This window comes from Pipistrellus kuhlii, unplaced genomic scaffold, assembly GCF_014108245.1.
Source record: "Pipistrellus kuhlii isolate mPipKuh1 unplaced genomic scaffold, mPipKuh1.p scaffold_m20_p_18, whole genome shotgun sequence".
Taxonomy (NCBI): Eukaryota; Metazoa; Chordata; class Mammalia; order Chiroptera; family Vespertilionidae; genus Pipistrellus; species Pipistrellus kuhlii.
In genome coordinates, this window is record NW_023425493.1 from 2463616 (window position 1) to 2490866 (window position 27251).

General features: G+C 47.4%; 1 protein-coding gene across 2 annotated transcripts in view; it reads right to left on the reverse strand.

The window, feature by feature from the left end:
• The window catches only part of F5 (coagulation factor V), a 65245-nt gene that overhangs the window by 13168 nt on the left and 24826 nt on the right, over positions 1 to 27251 (reverse strand). Inside the window, exons 6-17 of one of the 2 annotated variants that reach the window (XM_036443021.2) lie at positions 25867 to 26088; positions 24339 to 24504; positions 20303 to 20480; positions 18237 to 18336; positions 17039 to 17250; positions 15823 to 15973; positions 14641 to 14853; positions 9293 to 11651; positions 8309 to 8483; positions 7207 to 7443; positions 5718 to 5928; positions 3346 to 3525 (exon numbers count right to left, since the gene is read on the reverse strand). In XM_036443021.2, the coding sequence (XP_036298914.1) occupies positions 3346 to 3525; positions 5718 to 5928; positions 7207 to 7443; positions 8309 to 8483; positions 9293 to 11651; positions 14641 to 14853; positions 15823 to 15973; positions 17039 to 17250; positions 18237 to 18336; positions 20303 to 20480; positions 24339 to 24504; positions 25867 to 26088 (4404 nt within the window). Of the gene's footprint in view, positions 1 to 3345; positions 3526 to 5717; positions 5929 to 7206; positions 7444 to 8308; positions 8484 to 9292; positions 11652 to 14640; positions 14854 to 15822; positions 15974 to 17038; positions 17251 to 18236; positions 18337 to 20302; positions 20481 to 24334; positions 24505 to 25866; positions 26089 to 27251 lie in introns of those variants that run through there. The other variant, XM_045582954.1, reaches the window with a different exon arrangement.

The window sequence follows — 27251 nt, forward strand, 5'->3', positions numbered from 1 at the left end:
AATAAATCATCCAGAACTTAAAAAATCTCCATCATCCCTTACTAGAAAGAAGCTTCCATTTACCTGAACAGAATGTTCTGAGTTAACCTGCACACACACAGCTTCACGGTCCTAAGGACCAGAACAACCTTGAGTGACCCATCACTGGGCCCCGAACACTTTCCCATCTTTCCTTTCGCTCTTTTTTCATATGAGAAAATTAAAATAAAACATCTCCACATTTCAGATGTTCGATAAAGTTTACACAGGTGGGTGGAGCATGCATAACCTGCTTCAGAACACCACGGGAAGGATGAGTTTCTGAAACCTCTGCTTATCCACACTCGCAGTGGCTATTACCTACTGCCAGATAGTGCTTCAGTCCTGCCAGCTGCCACTGTGAGCATTTCCCACTGGTGAGTGAAAATGAAAAGCTGATGGTCACCCCCATCAAATCCTGAAAAGATGTCCAGCCTTTCCCTCTGGGACGAGATACTGAGGCTCGAGATGCAGACGGCCAGCCCGGCCCAGCTTCTCAGGGCTTCTCCTGGGCGGCCGGCTGGCCTGGTCTCCCGGTCACAGTAAGGCTTCTCCTGGGCAGCCCCTCTGGCCCTGCTCTCAATGGAATGGGCTTTGTTATGAGTCACGGGCACATTGAAAGCAAACAAGAACTCTCCCTTTCCAGACCCGTGGCCAAAACAGGCCCATGTGCTTCCCGGAGGCTGACTCACAGGGCAGCTCCCCCCGGAGTCCTGCCCGGACACCCCCAAGTTCCCCAGCAGTGTGCAGACATCTCTTCCACCCCGGCCCTTAGCCGGCTTCCTGGGTTCCCTGTGCCCACCACAGCTGAGAACCAGTGGCACCAGCCCTCTCTCTCTCTCTCTCTCTCTCTCACACACACACACACACACACACACCCCTACACACACACACACACACACATATACCTACACACACATACCTATACACATACACACACACACCTACCCACACATACCTATACACATACACACCTACACACACACCTACACACATCTACACATATACCTACACACACATACCTATACACATACACACAACACATACCTATACACATACACACCTACACACACACACCTACACACACCTACACATATACCGACACACACATACCTATACACATACACACACACATACCTATACACATACACACCTACACACACACACCTACACACACCTACACATATACCTACACACACATACCTATACACATACACACACACACATACCTATACACATACACACCTACACACACACACCTACACACACCTACACATATACCGACACACACATACCTATACACATACACACACACATACCTATACACATACACACCTACACACACACACCTACACACACCTACACATATACCTACACACACATACCTATACACATACACACACACACACACCTACACACACACCTACACACACACACCTACACACACCTACACATATACCGACACACACATACCTATACACATACACACACACACCTACACACACACATACCTATACACATACACAACCACACACACATACTTACACACACACACACCTACACACACACACACACATCTATACACACTTACACATATACCTACACACACACCTACACACACACTTACACACACACACATACACACACACACACACCTACACACACATACTATACACATACACACATTTACACACACACCTACACACACACTTACACACACACACTTACACACACACACCTACACACACACACACCTACACACACATACTTACACCCCCACCTACACACACACACACACACACCCCTACACACACCTACACATATACCTACACACACATACCTATACACACACCCATCTACACACACACACACACCTACACACACCTACACATATACCTACACACACACCTATACACAGACACACACACACCTACATACACACACCTATACACATACACACCTACACACACATACTCACACACATACATACACACACACACCTACATACACCTACACATATACCTACACACACATGCCTATATACATACACACACTTACACACACACACCTACACACACACACACACACACCTACACATACCTACACACACCTACACATAAATACCTCACACACCCCTACACACAAATACACACTCATGCCTACACATACACCTATTCACATACCTACACACATACCTACACGTACACACACCTACACACACACGCACCCCTCCACACACCCCTACACACACCTACACACAGCTACACATACATACCTACACACAAATACACACGCATGCCTATACACACACCTACACACAAACACCTACACATCCCTAAACACACACCTACACACACACACACGCCTACACACACACACCTGCACACACACACACAAACACCTACACATCCCTAAACACACACCTACACACACACGCCTACACACACACACACCCCTACACATACATACCTACACACAAACACACCTGCACACTCACACACATACACACACACCTACACAAATACCTACACACACATATACCTACACACACACACACACACACATATCTACACATACACACCGACAGACACACACACCGACAGACACATACCTACACACATACATGCCTACGCACACACCTACAACATACACACACACCTACACACACACACACACACACACACCTACACACACACGCGCACACACACACCCCTACAAACAACACATTGGCATGTAAGAACCCCTTTAGGTGACTGGTTTGTTTTAACCTTATTATTCTGCACACAAAGGTCTCTAAATACCCCCATTATTCTTCAGCTTTTATAATATTTGGAAAACATTTTTTCCCCTCCAAACAGCCTCGTGAGTCAGTTTGAGATGAAGAATCCTAGAGTCTTGCCCACAGATATCAGGGTGATAGAGGGAGGAGTAGAATTCAAGAAATTGTGACATCCCCCCCCCCCCTCACCCCATCCCCACAGCCCCAGCAAAGTCTCCTCTGCCCCCGCTGCCCCCGCTGCCTGAGCCGGGCCTCATTCCGCCTGGAAGCCCCGCGTGGCAGCGGCGCGGGAGCCTGCCCGGGACCTGGCTTCTCTGCCGAGTGGAGTCGGGCCACACTGTTAGCCGGGGTGGCCAGCAGTGTGAGCATTCGCTGGCTTTTCACACCCGCTGTGGGTGTGCCGCGCTGGGTGTGGCTTTGCCAGGATCCACCAGAGCCCGCGCACGCCCTCAGCAGTAAGTGCCCAGGGGGAAGGGGGGACTTGGGGATGCTGGGTGCCTCCTCTGGCTGTGGTTCAGCCAGGCCTCTTCGCAGGCCCAGATGCTCACCGGGCAGCAGGGGCCAGACGCCCCGCTGGTGCTGCTGGGTGCCGTTCTCCAGCAGGGTCTGGCCGTGGAAGTGCACCACGTGGATGTCCTGGGAGCCGCCCAAGTTCAGCAGGTGCAGCCGCACCCACTCCTGCTCGTACATCCGCAGGCCTGGCAGCTTGTAGATCATCCCGTTGATGGCTGCAAGGACAGAGGGCGCTGCCCATTAGCATGTGTGCGCACAGGAGAGAGGCGGGAGGACCTGGGTCTCCCTCCCGTTAGCATGTGTGCACACAGGAGAGAGGCGGGAGCACCTGGATCTCCCTCCCGTTAGCATGTGTGCACACAGGAGAGAGGCGGGAGGACCTGGGATCTCCCTCCCGTTAGCATGTGTGCGCACAGGAGGGAGGCAGGAGGACCTGGGATCTCCCTCCTGTTAGCATGTGTGCACACAGGAGGGAGGAGGGAGGACCTGGGATCTCCCTCCCGTTAGCATGTGTGCGCACAGGAGGGAGGCGTGAGGACCTGGGTCTCCCTCCCGTTAGCATGTGTGCACACAGGAGAGAGGCGGGAGGAGCTGGATCTCCCTCCCGTTAGCATGTGTGCGCACAGGAGGGAGGAGGGAGGACCTGGGATCTCCCTCCCGTTAGCATGTGTGCACACAGGAGAGAGGCGGGAGGACCTGGGTCTCCCTCCCGTTAGCATGTGTGCACACAGGAGGGAGGTGTGAGGACCTGGATCTCCCTCCCGGCCTGCTCCTACATCAGCCGCAGCAGGCGAGCGGGCGCTCCTCTCCCAGAACGTTGTCCCTCCCTCCCCCAGACCTCCCGGGCCTGCTCTGTGCTCTATCCATGCAGCCTTTCCATGTGCAGCTTGGACTCTCCTTTGCTGCTGACAGAAAAGGCCCAGGAGGCCAGCAAGGGGACTCCAGCATTTAGAGGAAAGAGTCAGTAAGGGGTGTGCAGCATGCACCCTCAGGCTTTAAACCAGAGATAGAGCCAGGCCAGGCGAGGTCGGAGTCATCTCTGCACACCACAGCCGCAGTGACTGTGCTGGCTCTCAGGCAACGCCAGCTGCTCCGCCCCCTCCCGGCCTGGATGTCCGGGATCTGAGATTTACCCACTGGCCCCTCAGTGGTGTGTGTGAGTGTGTATGTGTGTGTGAGTGTGTGTGTGTGTATGTGAGAATGTGTGTGTGAGCGTGTGTGAGTGTATGTGTGAGAGAGTGTATGTATGTGTGAGTGTGTGTGTGTGAGTGTGTATGTGTGTGTGAGTGTGTGTGTGTGTATGTGAGAATGTGTGTGTGAGCGTGTGTGTGAGAGAGTGTATGTATGTGTGAGTGTGTGTGTGTGAGTGTCTTTGTGTGTGTGTGAGAGACAGGAGTGTGTGAGTGTGAGTGTGAGTGTGTGTGAGTGTGAGTGTGTGTGTGTGTATGAGAGAAAAATGTGTATGTGAGTGTGTGTGTGTGTGAGTGTGTGTATGTGTGAGAGAGAGAAGAATGTGTGTGTAAATGTGTGTGTGTGTGAGAGAGAATGTGTGTGTGAGTGTGTGTGTGTGAGAGAGAGAGAGAGAATGTGTTTGAGTGTGTGAGTACAAGAGAGAGAGAGAAAGAGAGAGAGAGAGAAGAATGTGTGTGTGTGTGAGAGAGAAGAGTGTGAGAGTATGAGAGTGTGAGTGTGTGTGTGTGTGTGTGAGAGTGTGTATGTGTGTGTGTGTGTGAGTGTGTGTGTGAGTGAGTGTGTGTGTATGTGTGTGTGAGTGTGTGTGTGAGAGAGAAGAGTGTGTGTGTGTGTGTGTGTGTGTGTGTGTAAAGTACCTGGTACACCGGATCACCTTAAAAATGCTACCACATTTCAGCGATAAAGCTTGGTGCGACCCTCCTTTAACTGGGACAAAGCGGGGGAAGGTGTTGTTGCTGTGTGTTCCTCTGAAAGGAAGGCACCGCCGTGGGATGTCAGGAGCCAGGAGCTGCCGGAGGGAGAGGAGCGGGGAGCATTCGGCTGCCTGTTTCATCCACGCGTGTTTGTGCCACCTGGGCTGCTGAGTCCGAAGCTGATGCTTTAGAAAGCACACGTGGGTGCTTCTCCTCTAGACATAATTTCCCTCTAAAGTCAGGAAACAGTCTGTTCAGCACTTAATGCAGAATAGTGCTCAGTGCTCGTCAGTGTGAGTGTAACAGGCGCGCTGGCATTGCTGGGGTTTGGCTGTGTCCCAGCAGCACCGGCCTCTTTCAGGCCCCCCACCCCCGTGTTTCCTCGACAGGAGTGCCAGCTGCCCGGATCCCTGGGACACTCTTGGTTCCTCAGAAGCATCTCCTGCCTAACCCTGTGGAGACCTCAGGGCAGGGGCCCCTGCCCCAGAGCTGCCGGGCTGGGTCAGATCCGAGGCCGATACCGTGGAACTTGTGAGAGGCTCTTCCCTCTGAGGAGCCGCGTCTCCAGGAGCTCTGGGGCTTCTTGTCGTAGTACCAGCTCTTCTTCTCGTCAAAGACCATGAAAAGCAGGACGAACTCCCTCCTGTCCGCGGGCAGCCCGCTCTCCTTGTTCAGGGTTCCTCGCCGGCAGATCAGGAGCGGGCCGATCAGGCCCGAGTGGATGTCCCGTTCCTGAAAGACAGAGGGAGGAATGGGGCGCACACCCTCTCGGAAAAATTGATTTTTTACAGAGAGGAAGGGAGAGGGATAGAGAGCTAGAAATATCGATGAGAGAGAATCATCGATCAGCTGCCTCTTGCACACCCCCTACTGGGGATGTGCCCGCAACCAAGGTACAGTACATACCTTTGACTGGAATCGAACCTGGGACCCTTGAGTCCGCAGGCCGACGCTCTATCCATTGAGCCAAACCGGTTAGGGGGAGGCCTGATTGTGAAGAGTGTAAATGAGTGGCTACATAAAGCTGGATCTTACCCATCTAATTCTGTGACACTCAGATCCCCTTACTTTGCTTAGTTATTTACCTGGACATCGTAGTCATGATAATGATGGTAAAATATTGATGTTATAACAAATAGTATTTAGTGAGCGTTTACTACTATATTAAATACTTTTCCTATAGCCCCTTATACAATTCTGACAACAATCCTGTATAGTGCAAAGAACTCACTTATTAAACTAATATGGCCAACTATGTGCCATGTGCTGTTGTTATCTCCTTTTTAACTTCAGAAACCGAGGCGGAGAGAGGGCGAGTGACATGTCTGGGGCCACGAAGTGGTGACGGGGAAGGAACTGGAACCGAGGCCGGTGCTTCCCTGACATCCCAGGAAGGAAGGGTCTTAATGTTGCAGTTCGTCCTCAGAGAAGGAGGAGCAGAAAGCTAATACCCACCCAGGAAATAGCAAATAAATGCCTTCCTCTATCGAGGTAGTCCCTCTGCCTGGGCCAGCCCCCTGAGCAACCCTCTCTCCTGTTCCCTGAGCACACCTGTCCCTCTCACCGCCATCTCTGTGGGCCTGCAGGGAGGTCCCTGCTCTGGTAGCTACGGGGTGTTGGCCACCATCCTTACACCTTCCTCACGGACAGCAAGACAAACATTTGGCAAGAAATAATCTTCAGCACTCGCTGGTTTGGCTCAGTGGACAGAGCGTCGGCCTGCAGAAGGTTCTCAGGTTTTATTCCGGTCAAGGGCACATGCTAGCGTTGTGGGCTTGGTCCCCATTAGGGGGCCTGCAGGAGGCAGCCACTCAGTGATTCTCTCCCATCATCGATGTTTCTCTCTCGCTCTCTCTCTCTCTCTCTCTCCCCCCTTTCCTCTCTGAAATCAATTTAAAAGAATAAAAGTAAAACATCCAAAAGAAAACAGGAAGTCATCTTCACCTTCCATGAGGCAGACTGGGCTATAGGTTAGGGGACTGACAACACTGATGCTGTGCCTGCGCCTACCGTGTTCACCGCGGAGTAGTAGGCCCAGGCCCGGCAGGCAGAGCCGGGGTTCTCGGGCCCCGCCCTCGCGGTGGCGTGCCACACGTAGGTGTAGCTGCTGTTGGGCTGGACGGCATTGTCTTCCTGGAACCACTCAGGAGACTCGTCTTCATAATTCTTTCCCTCCGACGACTTTTCATAGAAAAGCCCATGGGCGTGAAGAGAATACGGTCTGGATGCTAAATTTTTGAAACGGACCTAGAAAAAAATGATGATCCACAACACCCTTCAGCTTAACAACACGCCAGTTGCCACCGAACTTTTGTATATGATTTCCTCTAACATTTACTAGCGCTCTGCGAGATGGGGCCCACGCAGTTCCCCCCAGAAATGCCGAACCACGCTTGTTCCTCGCTCAAAGCAAAATTATCGCCCTTATCTACAATGCAATGCTGCCGATAGGAGCTCTGGATCTGAAGGCCGTGAGGCGTGGCTTTGTCCCAGCAAGCTTTCTGCCTGCTGGGGAAGAGAGGCTGCACGTGTGAATTCAAGTTAAACCCTGGGAACAAAAGGTGTGGTACATCACATGTGAACGGGTTGGAGAGAAGTCCCTGGGAGGAGCAATGCCGCTGAGTGTTTAGAAAGGGTGGAGGGAATGAAAGGAAGGCTCCTAGGGGGAGCGGAGTGGTGCTTACAGAACAAGTAGGAGCTCAGCAGAGGGAGAAATAGAGTCATAAGATGTTTTTCCCTTGGGGATTGCCAAATATTTGGCAACTAACTGTCTTTGAGAAGAAATGTCATTATCTATTAATTTTGGAAAATAAGTAAACCCAACCGGCCAGTATGGCCCAGTGGTTGAGCATTGACCTATGAGCCAGGGTGCCAAGGTTGGATTCCCAGTGCCTGGGTTGTGTGCCCGATCCTCCACTAGGGGGTGTGCTGGAGGCAGCCGATCAATGATTCTCTCTCATCATTGATGTTTCTCTCTTCCCCACTCCCTTCCTCTGTAAAATCAATAAAAATATATTGGGGGGGGGGGGAGAGAAAGAAAATAACTAAATCACTCTTGGCTCTCCCACCACCTGGCCTTTGCAGCCCTCCGGAGCTGGTGGGAATGACTTACTTGGATAACGTCATCCACCTCGGCTCGAATGACAGGGCCAAGCATGCCAAGATGCTCTTCAGACTCTCCCCGAGGGTCCCGTCTGGTGAAAGTGCCGTCCAGGTACTTTCGGAAAACTACTTTCTTGTATACGGTGTCCTTTGGAACCTCACTGGTGTCTTCATCATCCATTTCACTGAGATGATAAAGACAGAATTTTTTACAAGAACAAATGAAAGACCATTCAAAGAATTTAGGAGCCGAAACCGATTTGGCTCAGTGGATAGAGCATCAGTCTGCAGACTCAAGGGTCCCAGGTTCGATTCTGGTCAAGGGCATGCACATTGGTTGCGGGCACATCCTAGTGGGGGGTATGCAAGAGGCAGCTGGTCGATGTTTCTCTCACTCATCGATATTTCTAACTATCTCTCTCCCTTCCTCTCTGTGAAAAATCAATAAAATATATATTTAAAAATTAGCATACAAAAAAAAAGAATTTAGGAAATGGTCTCTGTTTCTGGATATAACATCTAGCATAGAGAAGATATTTAACACGTTTCATGAGCAAATGAGGGAAAATATAAATAACTAAAAAACACAAGCCAGTTAGCTATCCAGCTGCCAGCTCAGATATCATTTCTTTGGCCTAGGTCAGATCTCTGGAAGCATTCCTCCATTTCTATAGTAGTATTATCGTGCATATAGTAAAACCCTATAGGGTTTCAGCATTTCTGTAGTCTATACAGTAAAGTATGTACCACTTATCTGTGTGATTATCTATTAGTACCTGGCCTGTCACTAGAGGAGAAGCCCCATGAGGTAGGGATTGTGCCTAGTTAGCTCACGGTTTTAATGCCAGTGCCTCACAGATTACCTGGCACCAGGCTGCAGCGGAGGAACACATATATGCTTAGCTAGTTTGCCCAGAATTATCTCCCGGGACTGCTGAAATTACGTTTCTGGCAGTAGTGGAAAAACGAGAAGAGATGAAAACACTGGCCAGACCTTTCTGCGTATTTTGCGTAATCCCAGGATATTTCTTCCGCAGCAATGTAGTAATACTTCCTGTTTCCGTTGCTGCTCCGGAGGTACGATGCTGCAATGCGGTCCGGGTTTCTGGAGGAGGTGATGTCGGTCCTAACGTCCGTTTGGTAAGGGTCATCGTAGGCCACAAGGTTCATTTCTCGAGCGTCTTCTTCACTGCTCTCTTGTTTCTTCCTCGGAATGATCTCAATGAGCTCTCCATTTTCTCCACTGAAGCCAAACACAACTTCTGGATCCAGTTCGCTTGTTATAGAGGTGTTATAGAGGGGAGGAGATGGCTGCGGAGATGGCATCTGACCAAAGTCTGAATAAGGGAAAGTATCATCAAATTCTGGAAGAAGCGGGGATGGACTGGATTCGGAAGTGTAGGCTGTTTGAGCAAGGTCTGGAGGAGGTGATGTCTGCCTGAGATCAGGAGGAAGGCTTGTCTGAGTGAAGTCTGGAGAGGGAGTTGCATGGCTGAAGTCTGGGGAGAGAGTCTCCTGGCCCAGGTCAGGGGAAAGGGTCATCTGGTAAAGGTCAGGGGGAAAGGTCATCTGGCCAAGGTCAGGGAGAAAGGTTGTCTCTCCAAGGTCAGAAGGAAGGGTCATCTGGCCGAGGTCAGGGGGAAGAGTCGTCTGGCTGAGGTCAGGGGGAAGGGTCGTCTGGCCGAGGTCAGGGGGAAGGGTCGTCTGGCCGAGGTCAGGGGGAAGGGTCATCTGGCCGAGGTCAGGGGGAAGGGTCGTCTGGCCGAGGTCAGGGGGAAGGGTCGTCTGGCCGAGGTCAGGGGGAAAGGTCATCTGGCCAAGGCCAGGGGGAAGAGTCATCTGGCCAAGGTCAGGGGGAAGGGTCGTCTGACTAAGTTCTGGAGGGACGGTTGTCTGCCAGACTTCACGTTCTGAGGAAGGGGACACTTGTCCGGTGTCGGCAGGGAAGGATGGGGTTCCTCCATCGGAGTCAGGCATCTGGCCAGGCTCTGGAGAAGCTGTGTGACTGGGGCCTGTAGGGAACTGCGTTTGGTCAGGGTCTTGACTCGGGGACGTTTGGTAGAGCTGTTCCGGGGGCACTGTCTGGTACACGTCTGGCGAGAAGCGTGTCTGCCCGGTGCTGATAGGGAGACTGTGATTACGGTCAGGAAGGGAGGCTGCCAGGCTGAGGTTCCCAAGGGGGAATGTCTGAGCGAGGTCTGTGGGAAGAGACGTCTCGTTGGCCTTGGGAAGGACGTCCGAAAGGGTGAGGTTTTCCTCTCCTCTGGGGAAGTTCCGTGGAGGGAGGGGAGCGTGGTACACAGGCTTCTTTTTCCGTGTCCGAATGAGAAACGTGCTGTTTCTCATGCTGCTGGTTCTTCCAGGTCTTGTCTGTAGAAATTTATGCTGCACGCCAGAAAACTTTGGGTGGCCACCTTGCTTCCCATGCCTGTGGGCTAGAGGGACGCGTTCTCCCCACGTCTTGGAGGCATTCTGGGGGCTGTCCCACAGCTTATTCACCGCCATGTCTCCATCAGCCTCCGGGACTATTTCATAGCTACCTCTTTCAGAAACCACGTGCCATCTCTGATTCAAAACTGTAGACAGAGTCCTGTGTTTTAAGAGTAACAGATCACTGGGAAGGTCCTTCCAGGGCCCCATGATGGAAGAAGAGTTGCCTTGGCTTAAATGTCCCCTGGTTTTATGTCCTAGAAATTTCATCTGGGAGAACCTGTGCCTTGCCTCCAATCTCTTACGTAGAGCCTGCCCTTGAATCCTTCTGAATCCTTCTGCACCACGAGGTCGGAGGCTTGTCCCTGTGATCTCTGGCTGTAGAGGGTCCTCCTCAGAATCTTCGGAATAAGAGCTGGAATGCTCTGCTGCAGAAGGGCTGAGAGCTGAGTTCTTTTCTAAGCCGGGCCCCACCTGGGGACCAGCTGAGGTGGTTTCAGAATGAGGAAGGGTTTTGTTAGGTTCTGCAAATTTATTGTCCGTGAGCCTGCTAATGTTGCTTGGGAAAGAAGAATTTGAATCAGCAGCTGAATCAGTACTTGGAGGAATGAATTCAGAGCTGTTCTCCAGGGCTATGGCAGTAAGATTGAACTCATCTTCCTCCTGATTCTGTGATGAATTTCTGAATGACCTAAGTCCTAATAATGAAGCCAGTTGATCCTGGTAGTCATAATCAGCAGAATCTCCTTCACCTTGGTTTTCCGGAAACTCTCGCATTTTCCGTGTATCCATGGATGTAGATGGTTGAGGTTCATATATTTCATATCCATCTTCATCACTCCGGAGACACTTAACATCCCTGAATCTCAGCCTTAGGTTTCTGCTCCTTGGATTAGAATTCATGGTAGTTAACATCCAAGTTCCTAGAGAAGCAAGGCAGACAGAATAGAGAGCTTTAAGTCCAGAAAAACATATACTAGGTGTATCTGTTAATAACAGTGGATTTTGTAATCAAAGAAAACGCGATAATTTCAAGAGAAACAGCAAAAGTGCTTTATTCAAAGTAATGCCCATCGCTAGCTACACATTTCCCCCATCTTTCAGGTAATTTGTGGGTGCCATTCCAATAGAACTTTTACTGTTTTGAGGCAAACCATTCAGAGACCCAATTTTCCACTTCTTTGTTCGTTTTGAAGTGCTGCTCAGAAAGTGCATGTGCCATCAATCAGAACAGTGGTCATCTGAAGGAGCAAGGTCTGGTGAATACGGCGGGTGGGTTAATACTTCCCAGGCAGGATCTTTTAACGTGCCTTTAACTGGTTTTGAAGTGTGTGATGCTGTGTCATCATGAAGCAAAATTACTTTGCCGTGTCTTCTGGACCATTCTGGTCATTTCATGATCAAAGCATGGTTTAAATTGGTATGTGTTGTCGGTAACAATCAGTATTAATGGTTTCATCTGGTTTTAGAAGCTCATAATACAGCACACCTTCCCGATCCCACCAGACGCGATTTGGCCTTGCAGTCGATGTTGACAGTTGACCTGGATCAACCCACGATTTTGTGCATTTGGGATTCTCAGAATAAATCCACTTTTCATCGCCAGTCACAATTCGATGCAAAAAAAGAATTTCTTTCATGCCATTGAAGCAACATTTTACTGATGACTTTTAGTTTTTCCATTTGTCTTTTGTTCTCTTGACGTGGCACCCATCTTTCTTCCTTTAAAATCTTTCCCGTTGTTTGTAAATGATTGGAAATTGTTTTGCTGACAACGTTTAATCTTTCTGCAAGTTATTTTTTTTAGTTTGACACGCATCTTCATCCAACAATGCTTGTAATTGTTGGTCTTCAAACTTTTTTGGTTGACCTGGACTTTCTTTGTCTTTCACATCGAAATCATCACTTTTAAAGCATTTAAACCAGGGTTCACAAGTATCTTGAGATGGAGCATGTTCACCATAAGCTTCCCAAAGTATATGGTAACTCTCAGCAGCACTTTTCTTCAAAATAATGAATTAAAACTTCCGCAAATGCTCTTTTTTTTGGCACAAAATTCAACATTTTTAAGTGTAAAACTATCTATGATGTTAACACTTTCAGAAAATTTGACATATGAAATTTTGAAGCTTGCTATCAATACAATAAAATAGCATACCTATCCTATCACATGTATATCTACATATGTGTAACTCCATCTATTGAAAAAAATCCGCATTATTAACCAGTACAACTAGTAAAATCCCTAGCATTTATTGTGGCAGATAATTTTCAACAAACTTTGACCAGGGATACTCAAGTGTGGCCTGTGGACCTCTGCTGCCCTGTGAACTGTTGGTTATGGGTCCACAGAGCCACAAGCAGGAAAATGAGAGTCAGGCACTTACGACAATTATGAGCAATTTGACATTGCTGTGACACCCAAGCATGTGATCCATGCACTTACCTTGTTTAACAGAGTATGGACCAAAGGTATTGGTCAGCGGAGAGCAGGGAGAAAAAAATCATCATAGTGCAGATAGTTTGAGAGTCGCTATTTCAGAATATATTTTAAAATGGATGAATTGAGAATAAAATGAATTTTAATCATATCCATCTTGTTAGCTGCACCTCTTGTTTGAGAACTGTAGTTGGGGGAGGATGATGATATCTACCCCCAGAAATAAGAGACATTTAGGTATTTCCAGCTGACCAATAATTCACGTGGGTCCAGGGAAATTTTGAATCTCTTTGAAATGGTGTGATTTGCCGGCACACTGAAGATTTCCTGGGAAGTGTCCAACAGTTACCATTTGCTGAGCATCTACTGAGTGCTGGACACTTGGCGGCACATATTATAATTAACTAGAGGCCCGATGCACAAAATTCGTGCATGTGGGAGGGGCTGTCCCTCAGCTCAGCCTGCATCCTCTCCAATCTGGGACTCCTCAGGGGATGTCCAACTGCGGGTTTAGGCCAGGCCCATGGAGATCAGGACTAAACCAGCATTCGAACATCCCTCTCACAATCTGGGACTGTCGGATCCTAACCACTCACCTGACTGCCTGCCTGATTGCCCCTAACCACTTCTGCCTGCCAGTCTGATCACCCCCTAAGAGCTCCCCTGTCGGCCTGATTGATACCTAACTGCTCCTCTGCTGGCCTGATCACCCCCAACTGCCCTCTTCTGCAGGCCTGTTCACCCCAACTGCCCTCCCCTACCATTTTGGTTGCTCCCAACTACCCTCCCCTGTTGTTGCCCCCAACTACCTTTCCCTGCTGGCCATCTTGTGGCAGCCATCTTGTGGCAGCCATATTGTGATGATGTGAGGGCGTGGTGTGAGGGCCACCTAGGCTTTTATTTACATAGATGACCAAAGCAACTCTGTTAGCTGCTGTTGTTCTGTGTGGGTGTGTTTTGTTTTTTCAGATGAATAAACTGAGCATCAGTGAGGTCAGGTCAGCTGCCCACGGCTATACCAGTGTTGTGTGGCCAGGCAGGATTTGAACTCAGGGCTGATGAACTCCAAAGCTCACGTGCTTTCCAGGGTGCTGTACTGTGTCTGAGGCCTAGGCACTATACCTGATGATCACTAACCCTGGCACACATGGCTGTCTTATAAAACTGGAAAGGCCATTTTGATAAAAAAAAAAAAAAAAAGTGTCTTTTTGAGACCGAATGTTCACGCTTCCTCCTCAGAGTCATGCGGTGTCTTCTGCGGATGTGTGCCTTTACTTCTCACTGACAGAAAAAGATGAACGGAACCCACATTAAAGGGCTGGGCCCACTGAGACCATTCATTCCCCAAACTGAAGTCATGACAAGTATCAGAAGGAAAGCCTGCAGGGGATCTGAGAGCTGAGCCCGGACCTGAGCCTGGAGCGGTGTGGCAGACCCAGGGTCCAGGAGTCCCCGTCCACGCCAGCTCTTACCCACGTTGTCCATCGTGACAGTCACCGATTCCCCGTGCATGGGGAAGAGCGTCAAGGTGTCCTCGTGCCTCTTCCCGTAGACGAAGGAGTGCCCAGTGAAGTGGATGGTCAGGAAGTCGTCCTGGGTGCCCATGCTGCAGAAGTGCCACTGGATGGTGTCATCAAAGCAGAACCCGAGCGTGGAGATGCTGTCGGGCACGAACCCGTTGATGGCTGAAAGAGTCGAACCAGTTAAAACGCCAGGCCCATGCCAGCGAGCGGGCACATGCATAATCCCTAAAACACACGTCCCAGTGTTCATTTGGTTGCATCAAAGCAGTGATTACCTGAGACCAGCTCTGCCAGGTCTAACATGTGACCACAAGTTCACACCCAGACTCCCCACAGCAGTGGCTCTGAACTTAAAACTGCAGCACATGGCTCAGGGAGTACTTGCTGTTCTGAGTGTCTTACTGCACATGTCACACCCCTCCCCCAGAAAGACTGCAAAACTCCCCGCTCCCCATACACACTAACCTTTTCAGTGTGATTTGAAAATCGGTTTTGAGTTACTTATGTTGTTTCTGCCCTGGCCATAGAGTATCACCTTGCACCCACAATGTCTATTGTGTACCCCAGACACCACAGGCCAAGGTGTGCAGCCCCTTCCTTTACCACTCCCTCACCTGTTCTTCTCTGCCCAGAGCACGCGCACAGGTACACACACACACACACACACACACACACACACACGGAGCAGGAGACCAAGAAGACATGTAAGGATAACAAGCTTTTGACCTCTCGCTGTAAAAAGGTTTCCATTTTGGCTCAGTGGATAGAGTGTTGGCCTACGGACTGAAAGGTCCCAGGTTTGATTCCGGTCAAGGGCATGTGCTTTGGTTGCGGACACATCCCCAGTGGCGGGTGTGCAGGAGGCAGCTGGTTGATGTTTCTCTCTCATCAATGTTTCTAACTCTCTGTCCCTCTCTCTTCCTCTCTGTAAAAAAATCAATAAAATATATATATATATTTTAAAAAGGTTTCCATGAATCTCCCTTTATGTAATTTCATCATCAAATCCCCGGATGAAGGTGAAGCTGAGATGAGAGTTGGTTCTCATCCACGTCTGCCTCTAGGCTCTGCCACACTTCGACCACACGAGTGAGAAGGTGATGGACAGAGAGGAGAGCGTGCTCTACTCACTGCTCATGATGTTTGACTCGTAAAACTTAGGGTCGTCACGGTTCACCTCCTCGGGATTCTCACAGAACTTGTAGATGTTGTCCTCAATGTACCAGCTCTTGTTCTCATCGAACACAGCGAACACGGCCTGCTGCTCGATGTCTGCCGCTCTCTGCGGGGAAAAGAGCTGCATTCTAACATCCCCACCCAAAACCCACAGCTCAGACACCCCAGGGCGAGGTCCTTGGGGCCACGGAAGCCAAGCATTCAGGCCTTGGTAAGAGCCCCCTGTGTGCAAAGCCCTCGTGAGAGCCAAAGGTATTGCGCAAAAGCAGATTAGGAAATTCAGAGACTAAAATATCCTAACAGAAAAATCCCATTTGTCATGGCGACTGTCATTCTGCTTATCTCTGTGATGGAACACCTTTCCACTGGACTGATGGACTGACGGGGTGTGCTCCGAACCATTGCAAGGAATAAAGCAGGAGGCTGCAGTAGGAAAGCTTCATACTTCTCCCTACGTGTTTCCTTTCCAGGTTCAATAAATTAGGGTCTTCCCAATGTTCGTTTCTGATTTTCCTAGCATATATTTATTTTGTATGCCTTGGATGAGACCTTTTTTTAAAAAAGTATAGCTTAGCCTAATTGCCTGTGAATTTAATGGAGCTTAGTAACATGAGACTCGTCTACAGTGAAGATCGGGTCAGAAGATCTAGGTCTTTGTCTAGTTCAATCTCGCTAGAGATGGACCCTTGTCAAGATGCAGTCTCCCCAAAAGCCATGTGTCCCGCGTATCTATCATCTCTCTTTCTCGTGCAGATCTCTACAGACAACAAGGATCAGTTCAGAGCCTTACACTCCTGCCAGTTGCTACCTCCCTGAGCCCCCAAACAACCTGTAATTCTTAGGGTGGGTATTACCAATCTCATACAAGGAAGAAACTAAGAGAGGCTGAGAGACTTGCATGCAGACAATAACAACAGACCTGGACTTTGAAATTAGAACAAAGCTTGGCTTCACACCATAACCTTGCCTTCTGCAGTGAGAGTCTGGGTGACAATGGACAAGACAAAAAGTTCCCAAAGGAGTACATGCCCTCACAGGCACACTCCAGGGGACTACTTAATGTAATGTTTTCTGTTCCAGAAAAGGTCCGCTACTTAGCAAGGAGACCTAGTCTGTTCCAGCAGGAAGACATTCCTGGAATTTCTGAGTGGGTACGCAAAGGACAAAATACCTGTATGCCTCGTGTGTCCAGGGATCTGCTCTTACAAATCAAAAGTAGCCCTATGAGCCCCGAGGCAATGTCCCTTGTGACGTCCACATTACTGTAGTACGGTCTTGTTAAGCACTGGGCGTCATTGTCTGTGGGCTCGTCAGACTCCAGAATATTCCATTTGTAAGTGTAGGTTTCCCCTGGTTGAACTGCTCTGATCATGGTGTTACTGCCTGAAAGAAAATATAGTCAGAATGATTTTCATTTTCAAAATTATTTTTACGAGAATGAATGATACAATGGAGCTCTCACTGCAGGCAATTACTATTGGGAAAGGAATATTCTTTTTATATTAAGATCCACTTAATAGAACCCTGGATTGCATGCAGTCATCAGATCTTGTTCCCCTAGAGGCCGCTGTGGCAAGCATGTGAAACTCAAAGGCTAACACAGGCCAAATAAACAAGGTGTAAGTGTATGTGGCCGCAAAAAACAAAAGCTTCAATTGTCATAGAAACGCAGGTTTATTTCGATAGAGACATGCTGAATACAAAGGGCTGAAATAAATGAGTCATTGTTAACATAAAATAATAGAACATTTTAATAAAAATTAATATTTTTCTTGGACATTAACTTACCAGACATGGAATAACGGCACAAATTAGTAAGTGTAACACAAATAAACCTGTTTTTCTTGTTCTCCAAAAGCGAAATATTTCGTGTTGCGCACACCAAACAAGTTAGTACAAGACTAATGACGTGGACATCAGCTGCTAAAATATTTGCTGCTGGTATTAGTGGAGAAAAATGGTGCATCTGTGCATAAGGCGAGTAAGGGAAATGAATGCAACACGATTACAGTTATCAGTCATTTAAGAATGTTGTAGTTCATTATTAATAATTATGTAGAACAGGATATTGTAAAAATTAAGTTACGAAATTTTTATTAAAATGTTTCTTACATACGTTATATTGGCTGGGCTACAAAAATTTTTGTTATGGGCCGAATGTAGCCCATGAGCCTCGAGTTTGACATGCTTGCTGTAGGGTAAGTAACCCCTGAGATGAGCAGGGTTTCCTGTGGCTTTTAGGATCCCTGCCCATGTGTGGATACTACCTGACTGCACAAGGTTTACTACTGATCAAGGGGGACAGTAGAAAAAGATGGTAGCTTCTCGGAGGTCAATAGTTTCATTCAGGAGAAGTGAAAGATTCAAACCTGAGGAGAAGGAAGAGTTGGCTTCGTCTTCAAAAGGAGAGAAGGTCACGCCATGAGGGTAAATGCTGTAGGGGCGGCTGGCCATATTTTTGAATGTGATCTACAAAGTTAACTCAGATTCATTATTCGGGACTTAAGGCTGATCATGCGCATTAATAGGGGATGTTAACTTTGCATGCTCACTTGTTGGATGGTGTGTGCATGCATGCAATCTTGTTCTGTTTACCTGAGCAGAAATCTCTCTGTCACCCGACGGAAGCATCTGAGAGAGTTTCACCTCACACGGTAGTCTGACCTTAGAAGTGACATTTCCTCACAGTACACCACCCCCTCTGAGCTGGTCCCCATATCCTTCCCGTCTCCTTTCAGCTCAGACCCCATCTGTTTCCATTTCCTGCTCCTCCTCTTCTCTACACCATGACCTCCTTCTCCAGCTGGCCAGGTTTCCCAGAACCCCGTCCTTGAGGCTGTGTCCTAAGGGCATGGCTAAGAGCCGGATCCTCAATTTCCAACGAGGTGAATTCATACTCCCTCAGAGCACCTCAGAGGGATCAGAGATGAGGGAAGGGAAAGAGCAACAGAGAGAGGCTGCTTCTGGTCCTTTGGTTATTTTCAAATGAACAGAATTGGCCTTTTCTGCAGATGCCCTCCTAGCTCCACCCATGCAGCGGTGAAGTATGGTCTTAGAAAGCACTGGGTGTCATTTTAGGAGCATTATCTACACAGGGGTCCTGGTTAGGCTCATTAATCTTCAAAAGAGAACCTTGATTGTATCTTTGGTTGATTGCCAAAGCATTTAGGTCATCCTGTATCTGTAGATAATCTGCATTCTAGAATCTTGCCAAAGATTGCAACCTTTAATTCTCTGCTTCCCGTGTTTATAAAAAGCTTGATGAACCTGGCCAGCATAGCTCAGTGGTTAAGCATCGTCCTCTGAACCAGGAGGTCATGGTTCAATTCCTGTGAGGGTACATACATGCCTGGGTTGTGGCTCGATTCCCAATATGGGCAGCCGATCAATGATTCTCTCTCATCATTGACATTTCTACCTCTCTCTCCTCCTTCATCTCTGAAATCAATAAAAATATATATATATTTTTAAAAAGCTTGATGATGTGTTATAGCATTAAAGGAAAACTCTCTGAACAACACTCAGTCTCATGATAAATATATAAGTTTTTTAGTGTGTCTTTATCAGAGATCAGACTTCAGAGAATTATATACCAAGACCACAGTGAAGAATTTTTTCTCAATGGTATTTATTGTGATATTCTTAGCTATAATGAGAAACACTTTTATAAGGCTCTACAATATTTTTTAAAAATATATATTTTAATAAAAATATATATTTTATTGATTTTTACAGTCAGGAAGGGAGAGGGATAGAAAGTTAGAAACATTGATGAGAGAGAAACACAGATCAGCTGCCTCCTGCACACCACCTACTGGGGATGTGCCCACAACCAAGGTACATGCCCTTGATTGGAATCGAGCCTGGGACCCTTCAGTCCGCAGGCCGATGCTCTGTCCACTGAGCAAAACCAGCTAGAGCTATAATATTTTTATTTATTGTAAAAATTGTAGGGATTTTATCAAGGAATCTATCCATTGCATCAGATAGCACCCTCTTTTCAAGGATCTGTGGGAGAAATTCTTCTCTGGACGCTGTGCTTCTTTTATGACTACTGTGATTCTGGCCCTAACAGATTTCCTTTTTTACTTTGGCTGCTAGAAAGCTCAGGAAAAAAAATGCAAACAACCTTATAAGACCATATGCTGGGTGTTTCATTATATTTACCTTATCCTTGGTTTTCTTTTCTTTGTACCCAATATTATTCACCCCAATTACATTGACTATTTTGTTCTTTTATAATTTGATAAACTAGCTCAGATTCTTTGTATTATGGGGTAAGCTATAAATAAGTGCAAATACTAAATAAAAAAATAAAAGTTGTATTTGAATTAAAAATTACATGGACACCTTAAAAAGAAAAACAACAGCCAGTACTTTTAATGTCTTTTGTTACTTAACTTCTTTCACATGGACCTACATTTCTGTTACTCACTTTGAGCGTGTCTCTGACCTGGGCTCTGATAATAGGGCCCAAGATCCCATCTTCGTTGTTTCTGGACTCCTCCAGGCGTTTGGTGAAGGTCTCATCTTGGTACTGCTTGTATACAACTTTCTTATAATGTTTTCCAATTTGGTTGGAGAAATTATCCAAGTGCATAGATCTGTATTTTCTTAAAGTGAAATGAAATATTAAAAAATTAATCATTTTCTCAAGTAGAGACCCCAGTAGGATGGGGAAACCCTATGTTTAGAAGTTCTGCTCTTGGATTAGCTAAAAAACAAACAAACAAACAAAAAAACCAACTCCTAATATGATTTGCAAAGTCTTGATATCTTCCATCTAGTTGGAAAACTGGAATCCTCTGAACCATGATAAAGTCATAATCATGGTTAAAAGCAGCTTTTTAGATCCTCCTATCCCTTTGGTTACTAGAGCAGACCTTAGATATCTTTGAGGAAAGGACCTGATGAAAGGACTGGATGAAAGAATGGGATATTTTTCTCAAGTCTTTCCTATCACTTCATTTATGGTACCCTGATTGGCTTTCCTGATATTTCTCAATTTATAAAAGTACTTCCTCACTCCAGGAAGTTTTTACTATCTTTTAAAAAATATATATTTTATTGATTTTTTTTTTAACAGAGAGAAAGGGAGAGGGATAGAGAGTTAGAAACATCAATGAGAGAGAAACATCGATCATTCTGCATTCTGCACACCCCCAACTGGGGATGTGCCCACAACCAAGGTACATGCCCTTGACCGGAATCGAACGTGGGACCCTTAAGTTCGAAGATCAATGATCATATCCACTGAGCCAAACCGGTTAGGGCAATTTTTACTATCTTTGTTAGACATGCTCTGTGCTGCTGGTCTATTCTGTTTACCACCTACTCAGTCTAGGTACCAACTGAGAAGCCACCACCGTCACCCAGCTTCTGCAGTTCTTTGATAAATTATTAGGAAGCAGCAATAAGAACCACTTCACTCCTTGGTCCTCTTTATTACCTTAAAATATCTTGGTAAAAGCAGAAGCTTTGTGATGGATTTATCCATTTCATCCATTTATTTTGCATAATAAACAGCACTGACTGTTGTCAGAGAGACCCAGGTCCCTATCTTAGTTCTGTCAATTATTATATAATCAATTCCTTTTTTGATGTTTTTAATAGCAAATACATTCAAATGATTTTGATTAGTGAGAACTCTCACTCACATACTATATCCTCTCAACCCCACCTCTCTACCTCTCGGCATTTTCTAAGTATTCACTTATATTAATGTGTACAATTCCAGGAAATCTTTATGCACAACCCTTCCAAGATTTGGGAAGTTTTCAACCATTATGTTTAAAGAAGCTTTCTGTCCCTTTCTCTTCTTTTCCTTCAGACTCTTACAGTGCACGTTAGTTCTTTTGATGCCATTCCATAATTCCTATAAGCTTTCCTCATTCTTTTTCATTCATTTTTCTCCTTGTTCCTATAAGTGGGTAATTTCAAATTACCTGTCCCTGAGTTTGCTGAATCTTTCTTCTGCACGATTGAATCTGGCATTAAAGCCCTCTATTGATTTTGTTATTGTATTCTTCAGTTCCAAGTTTTCTGTTTGGTTTTTCTTATTGTTTATTAGACTTCTCATTCTGTTCATACATTGTTTTCCTGAATTTGGTTAGTTGCCTGTCTGTGTTCTCTTGCACTGCAATGAGGTTTTTTAAGTAGAGTATTGTACATTATTTATTTGTCAGGCACTTCATAGATCTCCAACTCTTTGAGGTTGGTTCCTAAAGCTGTATTAGTTTCCTTTAGTGGTGTCATATTTGCCCGATTCTTTGTGGCTTGTGTCGCCTTGAGCTGGTATCTGTGCATTTGAAGAAGCAGCCTTTACATACTGAGTTTGGCAGGCAAAGAACTCCTCCCGACAAGTGTCCCACTGATGGGATCACTTTTGGGATGACAGCCAAGTGAGGTTGGATCAGGTCACATGGCTGCTGGCGGGCAAGCCTTTACCAAGAGCTCAGATGTGTATGGGTCCTGTCTGGTCCGTGGAAGATGGGACAGCCTCCAGGACCTTAGTCAGTAGAGCTGGTGCTGGAATAATGGTCCATTTTAGGGTCCTCAGTGGAGTTTGCAAATGGTAGGCCTGTTACCAGGTGTGTAAATGGGTATGGCTCCCATCTGGTCCTTGGGAGGGCTCCCATCATGTTCCTGATGGGCAGGACTGCTTCTGGACTGCAGCTGGGAGGGCTGGAGCTGGGTTGTAGGACCACTTCAAGATCTGCACTGGGACCAAGGCCGGCAGGCCAGCCTCCAGGCTCATGGACAAAGGGTAGCTTGTCAAACAATGTAGCAGGAACTGTAGCTGAGTCCATAAGAGGACGAGGCTGCTTCTAGGCTTGTAACCTGGACTACAAAGAGCAAAACTACCACCTGAGCATGACTCGCTTTCTCAAAACAGCCCCCCGAGGCCTGGCTTTCCTTGTGATTTTGTGTTTCTACCTGGATTGCAAAGCTCTCACAAAGGCACTTTTGTTTGTGGATGGCTGGCAACTATTGTTGCTGTCGGGGAGAGGGGTAAGGGCTCCCCTATTCTACCATCTTGCCCCCCTGACTTTTTAGTTTAACAATGGAGAACTTCTTATATTAGTGCATAAAGCATGTTTGCATCCTTTTAAAACAGATGCATGGTATTCCATGTCTGGATATCCCATAATTTATTAAACCAATTTCTTATTGATGGACATTTAGGGTTGTTTCTAATCTTTTGCTACTACTAACAGGGTAGCAATGACTATCCTGTATGTACAACATTTTTTCTGAGAATGGTATATCTCAATAGTAAATTCTCAAGGTGAAATTGCCGGGTCAAAGGGTGTAGGAATTTATAATTTTGACACAAATGCCAGATTATCCTCTAAATGGCTCTTCCAGTTTACTCTTCCACCAGCAAAATGGCAGTGCCTGCTTCTCACAGCCTTGCCAAGAGATTACATCACCTGCACTGTGAGTCTGCTGGATGGAAAACAGTATTTCCGAGAAGTTTAATGTGCATTTCCCTCACTGTGAGTGAGCCTGAGTACTTTTTTCAGATGTTTCAGAGCTATTTTGAATTTCCAGATTTATTAATATCCCTGACCTATTTCCTACTCTACTTAATAAATAAGCTGTCTCTCACTTCTAGAGATAAAGTGAAGCTCATAGGAAGGATTTAACACAGTGCTTGGCAATAGCAAACATCCAACAAGTGGTAGCTGCTATTATTATTATTATTATTATTATTATTATTATTATTATTAGAGGCCTGGTGCACAAAGTTTATGCATGGGAAGGGGGGTGTCCATCAGGCCAGCCTGCACCCACTCCAATCTGGGACCCCATGAGGGATGTCCGACTGCCCATTTAAGGCCAATCCCAGTGGTATCTGGCCTAAATGAGCAGTCGGATATCCCTCTCACAATCCAGGACTGCTGGCTCCCAATTGCTCTCCTGCCTGCCTTCTTGATTGCCCCTAACCACTTCTGCCTGCCAGCCTGATCACCTTCTAACCACTCCCCTGCCAGCCTAATTGTTCCTAACTGTCCTCCCCTGTAGGCCTGGTCCCCCCAACTACCCTTCCCTGCATACCTGGGTCCCCCCCCCAACTGTCCTCACCTGCAGGCCTGGTCCCCCCCAACTGCCCTCCTCTGCCAGCCTGATCACCCCAACTGCCCTCCCCTGAAGACCTAATCTCCCCCAACTGCCTTCCCCTGCTGGCCATCTTGTGGTAGCCATCTTGTGTCCACATGGGGACAGCCATCTTGCGTGTTGGAGTGAAGGCCAGTTTGTATATTACCTCTTTATTATATAGGATTATTATTATTATTTCCCCTTTGGTGAGTTTGGGGTAATTCCAGGTAGATTTTGAACAAGACCTGAATGGAACCCAAAACATGTAATCCCCTGAGAGCTGTCAACTCCTGACACCTCACCCACGCACCCAGGACCCTGTGGAACATGCCTGAGCCTTTGCTCAGTAGTCAGAACCCCAAACTCACTTGTTCATGTTCAGCGGAATGAAAGGTGCGTAGTCCCAGATGACTTCCTCGGCAGCGATGAAGTATTCCCACCTCTTCATGTGCCGCCGCTGCTCCAGCGTCAGTGGCTTGTAACTCCGCGTCCTCTTTGCGCAGTTTTCAATGTTGATGTGAGCCTGCATCCCAGCTGAGTTAATACACAGAGTCAGTGAAAGAATTGGGGAGAAGGAACTAAGGCTGAGCAAACTGTGTAACTTTTCAACAGCGGAAGGGTGAACTGACACCGGTGAAAGCAAGGGAGAGAGGGGGAAGGCTGGGGCAGGGGGGGGATCTGGGGAAGATTGACTTTGCTTCTTCCAGAGCAGAACATCTGTGGCTTCCAGATCCTGAAGACCCTATAACTTAGGTCTTGTTGATTTCTCATTTTTCCTGTCATCTGCCCCTTTATTTGTAAAATCAAAAGAATACAGTAATACTGTATGAAATTGCTAAAAATTAAATAAGTTAATACAAAAGCAAGTAACCTCAATAATGTTAGCTTTGTTGTTTTATGATCACTTGGGTGAACAATTTCATCAGTTCAAATATAATTTTGACTGCTCAGTGCAAAAAAATACCATAGTACCCGAGTTGGTTGGGCACTGTCCCGTGCACTGAAAGGGTGGATTCCTGGTCAGGGCACATGCCCAGGTTGCAGGTTCAATCCCCGGTTGGGGGTGTGCAAGAGGCAGCTCATCAATGTTTTTCTCTCACATCGATGTTTTTCTCTGTCCTTTTTCCTTCTTCTCTCTCTATAAATCAATAAAAAATCTTTTTTTTAATATAAAATAAAATGGTCTCAATCCTCTTTCTTATGTGTTTTGCTTGTACATATTTTTTTGGTAACAAAATAATTTCCTATACTAATATCATTTACCTATAATTTAGTCTCTGTTTATGAGACTATATTTTTAAAGCGACTACGTGTAATAGAACAATGAGTCTTTTGTGTACGTGAACCATGTAACAACCTGGGCTGGTCTTCCCCCACCAGAGTTCCCTGATATTCTTTCAAGCTCAGCCCTCAGCTGCTTAGGTTTTATGGTTGAGCCAGTCAGTGCACACTCGTTGGGTTCCTCTTTGTGCTCATTTTGCTCTAAAACTAAGTCTTTTCATGTTAAAACTTCTGCACTTTCTGTAACTGGACACTTCTATCCATTTGCATGTTTGCCTTGTTCTGGCATCCAGATCTTTTCTTGTAGCTCCATCCTAAACACCACAAGAAAGAACACCTCTGTGGGCGTTTCTCTCCTTCCTCCCTTTTCCTTTCAAGGAAGCAGAGACCTCTTCAGCTTTTGCTTCATTTAAAAAAGTCTTTGTCAATTCCTCCCCTTCCTCCACACCCAAGGAAGGCTGTAAATCTACGTGGAGAATGTAAGTTCTCCTCCCAGGGACCAAGGCAGGTATGTCTGGAGTGTGGGTGGCTTAAGAAGGCAGAGGGGAAGGAGGGAGTAAGCGCCTGGGAAAAGGGTCCCACATCCATAAGGAAGACTGTGGGAACGTTTCTTGCCTTGGAAGTGTTTGGTGGTGAGAGAGGAGATGACCCACGTCCCCTTGGGGCCCATCGTCATGTTTGCAGTCGTGGACGTGGCACTGACGAGGGTCACGGCTGAGACCTTGTGCTGGTTCTGCTCCAGGACCTGGCCATTGAAGTGAATGGAGAACAGTTCTGGCCCAGAGCTCATGCCGATCAGATGCCAGCTGACGTGGTCGTGGGCGCAGACAGCTATATCTGCGAGAGGAGGAGAGATGGGGAGCAAAGACAGGCAGTCAGCGCTCTGTGGTAAGAACCTCTTCACCCCAAAGGGATTGAGTACCTGCCATTGTGCAAGGTTCTGAGGAGCAGACCCTCCAGCGGTGGTGCCCGCCCTAGAAACGGAGACATCCGAGGGAAGGGCCAGCAGGCATTGCCACGCATTGCGGTGAGGGATGCTACAGAAGGAAGGGCAGAGCCCAGAGAGGGGCCTTGGTTCAGAGACGGATTGTAAGGGACTAAGCCGAGGAGGGAACCAAGCAGGTGGCCACCACCCTGGGTTACCGGGACCGAGGGGTTTCCCCGGATGCAGGTCTTTCATTGTTAGAACTGGGCAAGTCTGGGCAAGCCTGGCAGCTGGGCACCTACAGCCAATCTGGGCTCAGCGGGAGGGAGGCACCTGTCTCCATGAGGGCCGAGTTCAGAGCCTGATCATCTCAGCGGGACAGAGGGAGGGGCAAGCTCTGCTGGAGGGAAGGGGTGAAGGTGGTTCAGGATGGCCGCCTGCGCCTGTGCCCCTTGCTGGTCGCTTTAATGAGGCTGCCATGTGGGTCACAGGCTCCCCTTAAAATGCAGAGTCCTCAGTGTGGCTCCCCGGGAGCATTTCCTGGGCAGAGTTCTGAGACTGAGCACAAAGGCTGAGTCTGCTCCTCCTTTGCCCCCCAGCGACTGGGAAAGGCTCCTTTGCTGCGTGGGAGACCCCAGCCCTGGCTTCTCCCCGTGGTGTGGGCTTTAAGTTTCAGATCCACAATTACTCGATCCAAGCACTCACAACTCAGGGCAGCAGGTACTACCACAGAGGTGACATCGCGGGGCTGAGGGTCGCTCTCACCCAGAGGGGCTGAGGGCCTGTCTTTGGGGGGCCATTACAACAAGACAGGCTTCCTGACATCATGATGAGAACGAGAAGCTGGACCTGAGAATGAAGCTGAAAGGTAGGCTTTGGTCGACTGGAGCATTCAGTACATTCGTGTTGACATTTACCACTGTTACTCGGTTTGTGTGCTCCCCAAGGCTGTTCACAAGCATTGAAGTCTCTGTTTCTACTAACATTTCCCTTCCCCGCCCCTCTGAGTCCCAACGAGCCTGTCTTTTCCCACTATAAATCCATATACTCCATGCCCTGATCAAGGTATTATTTT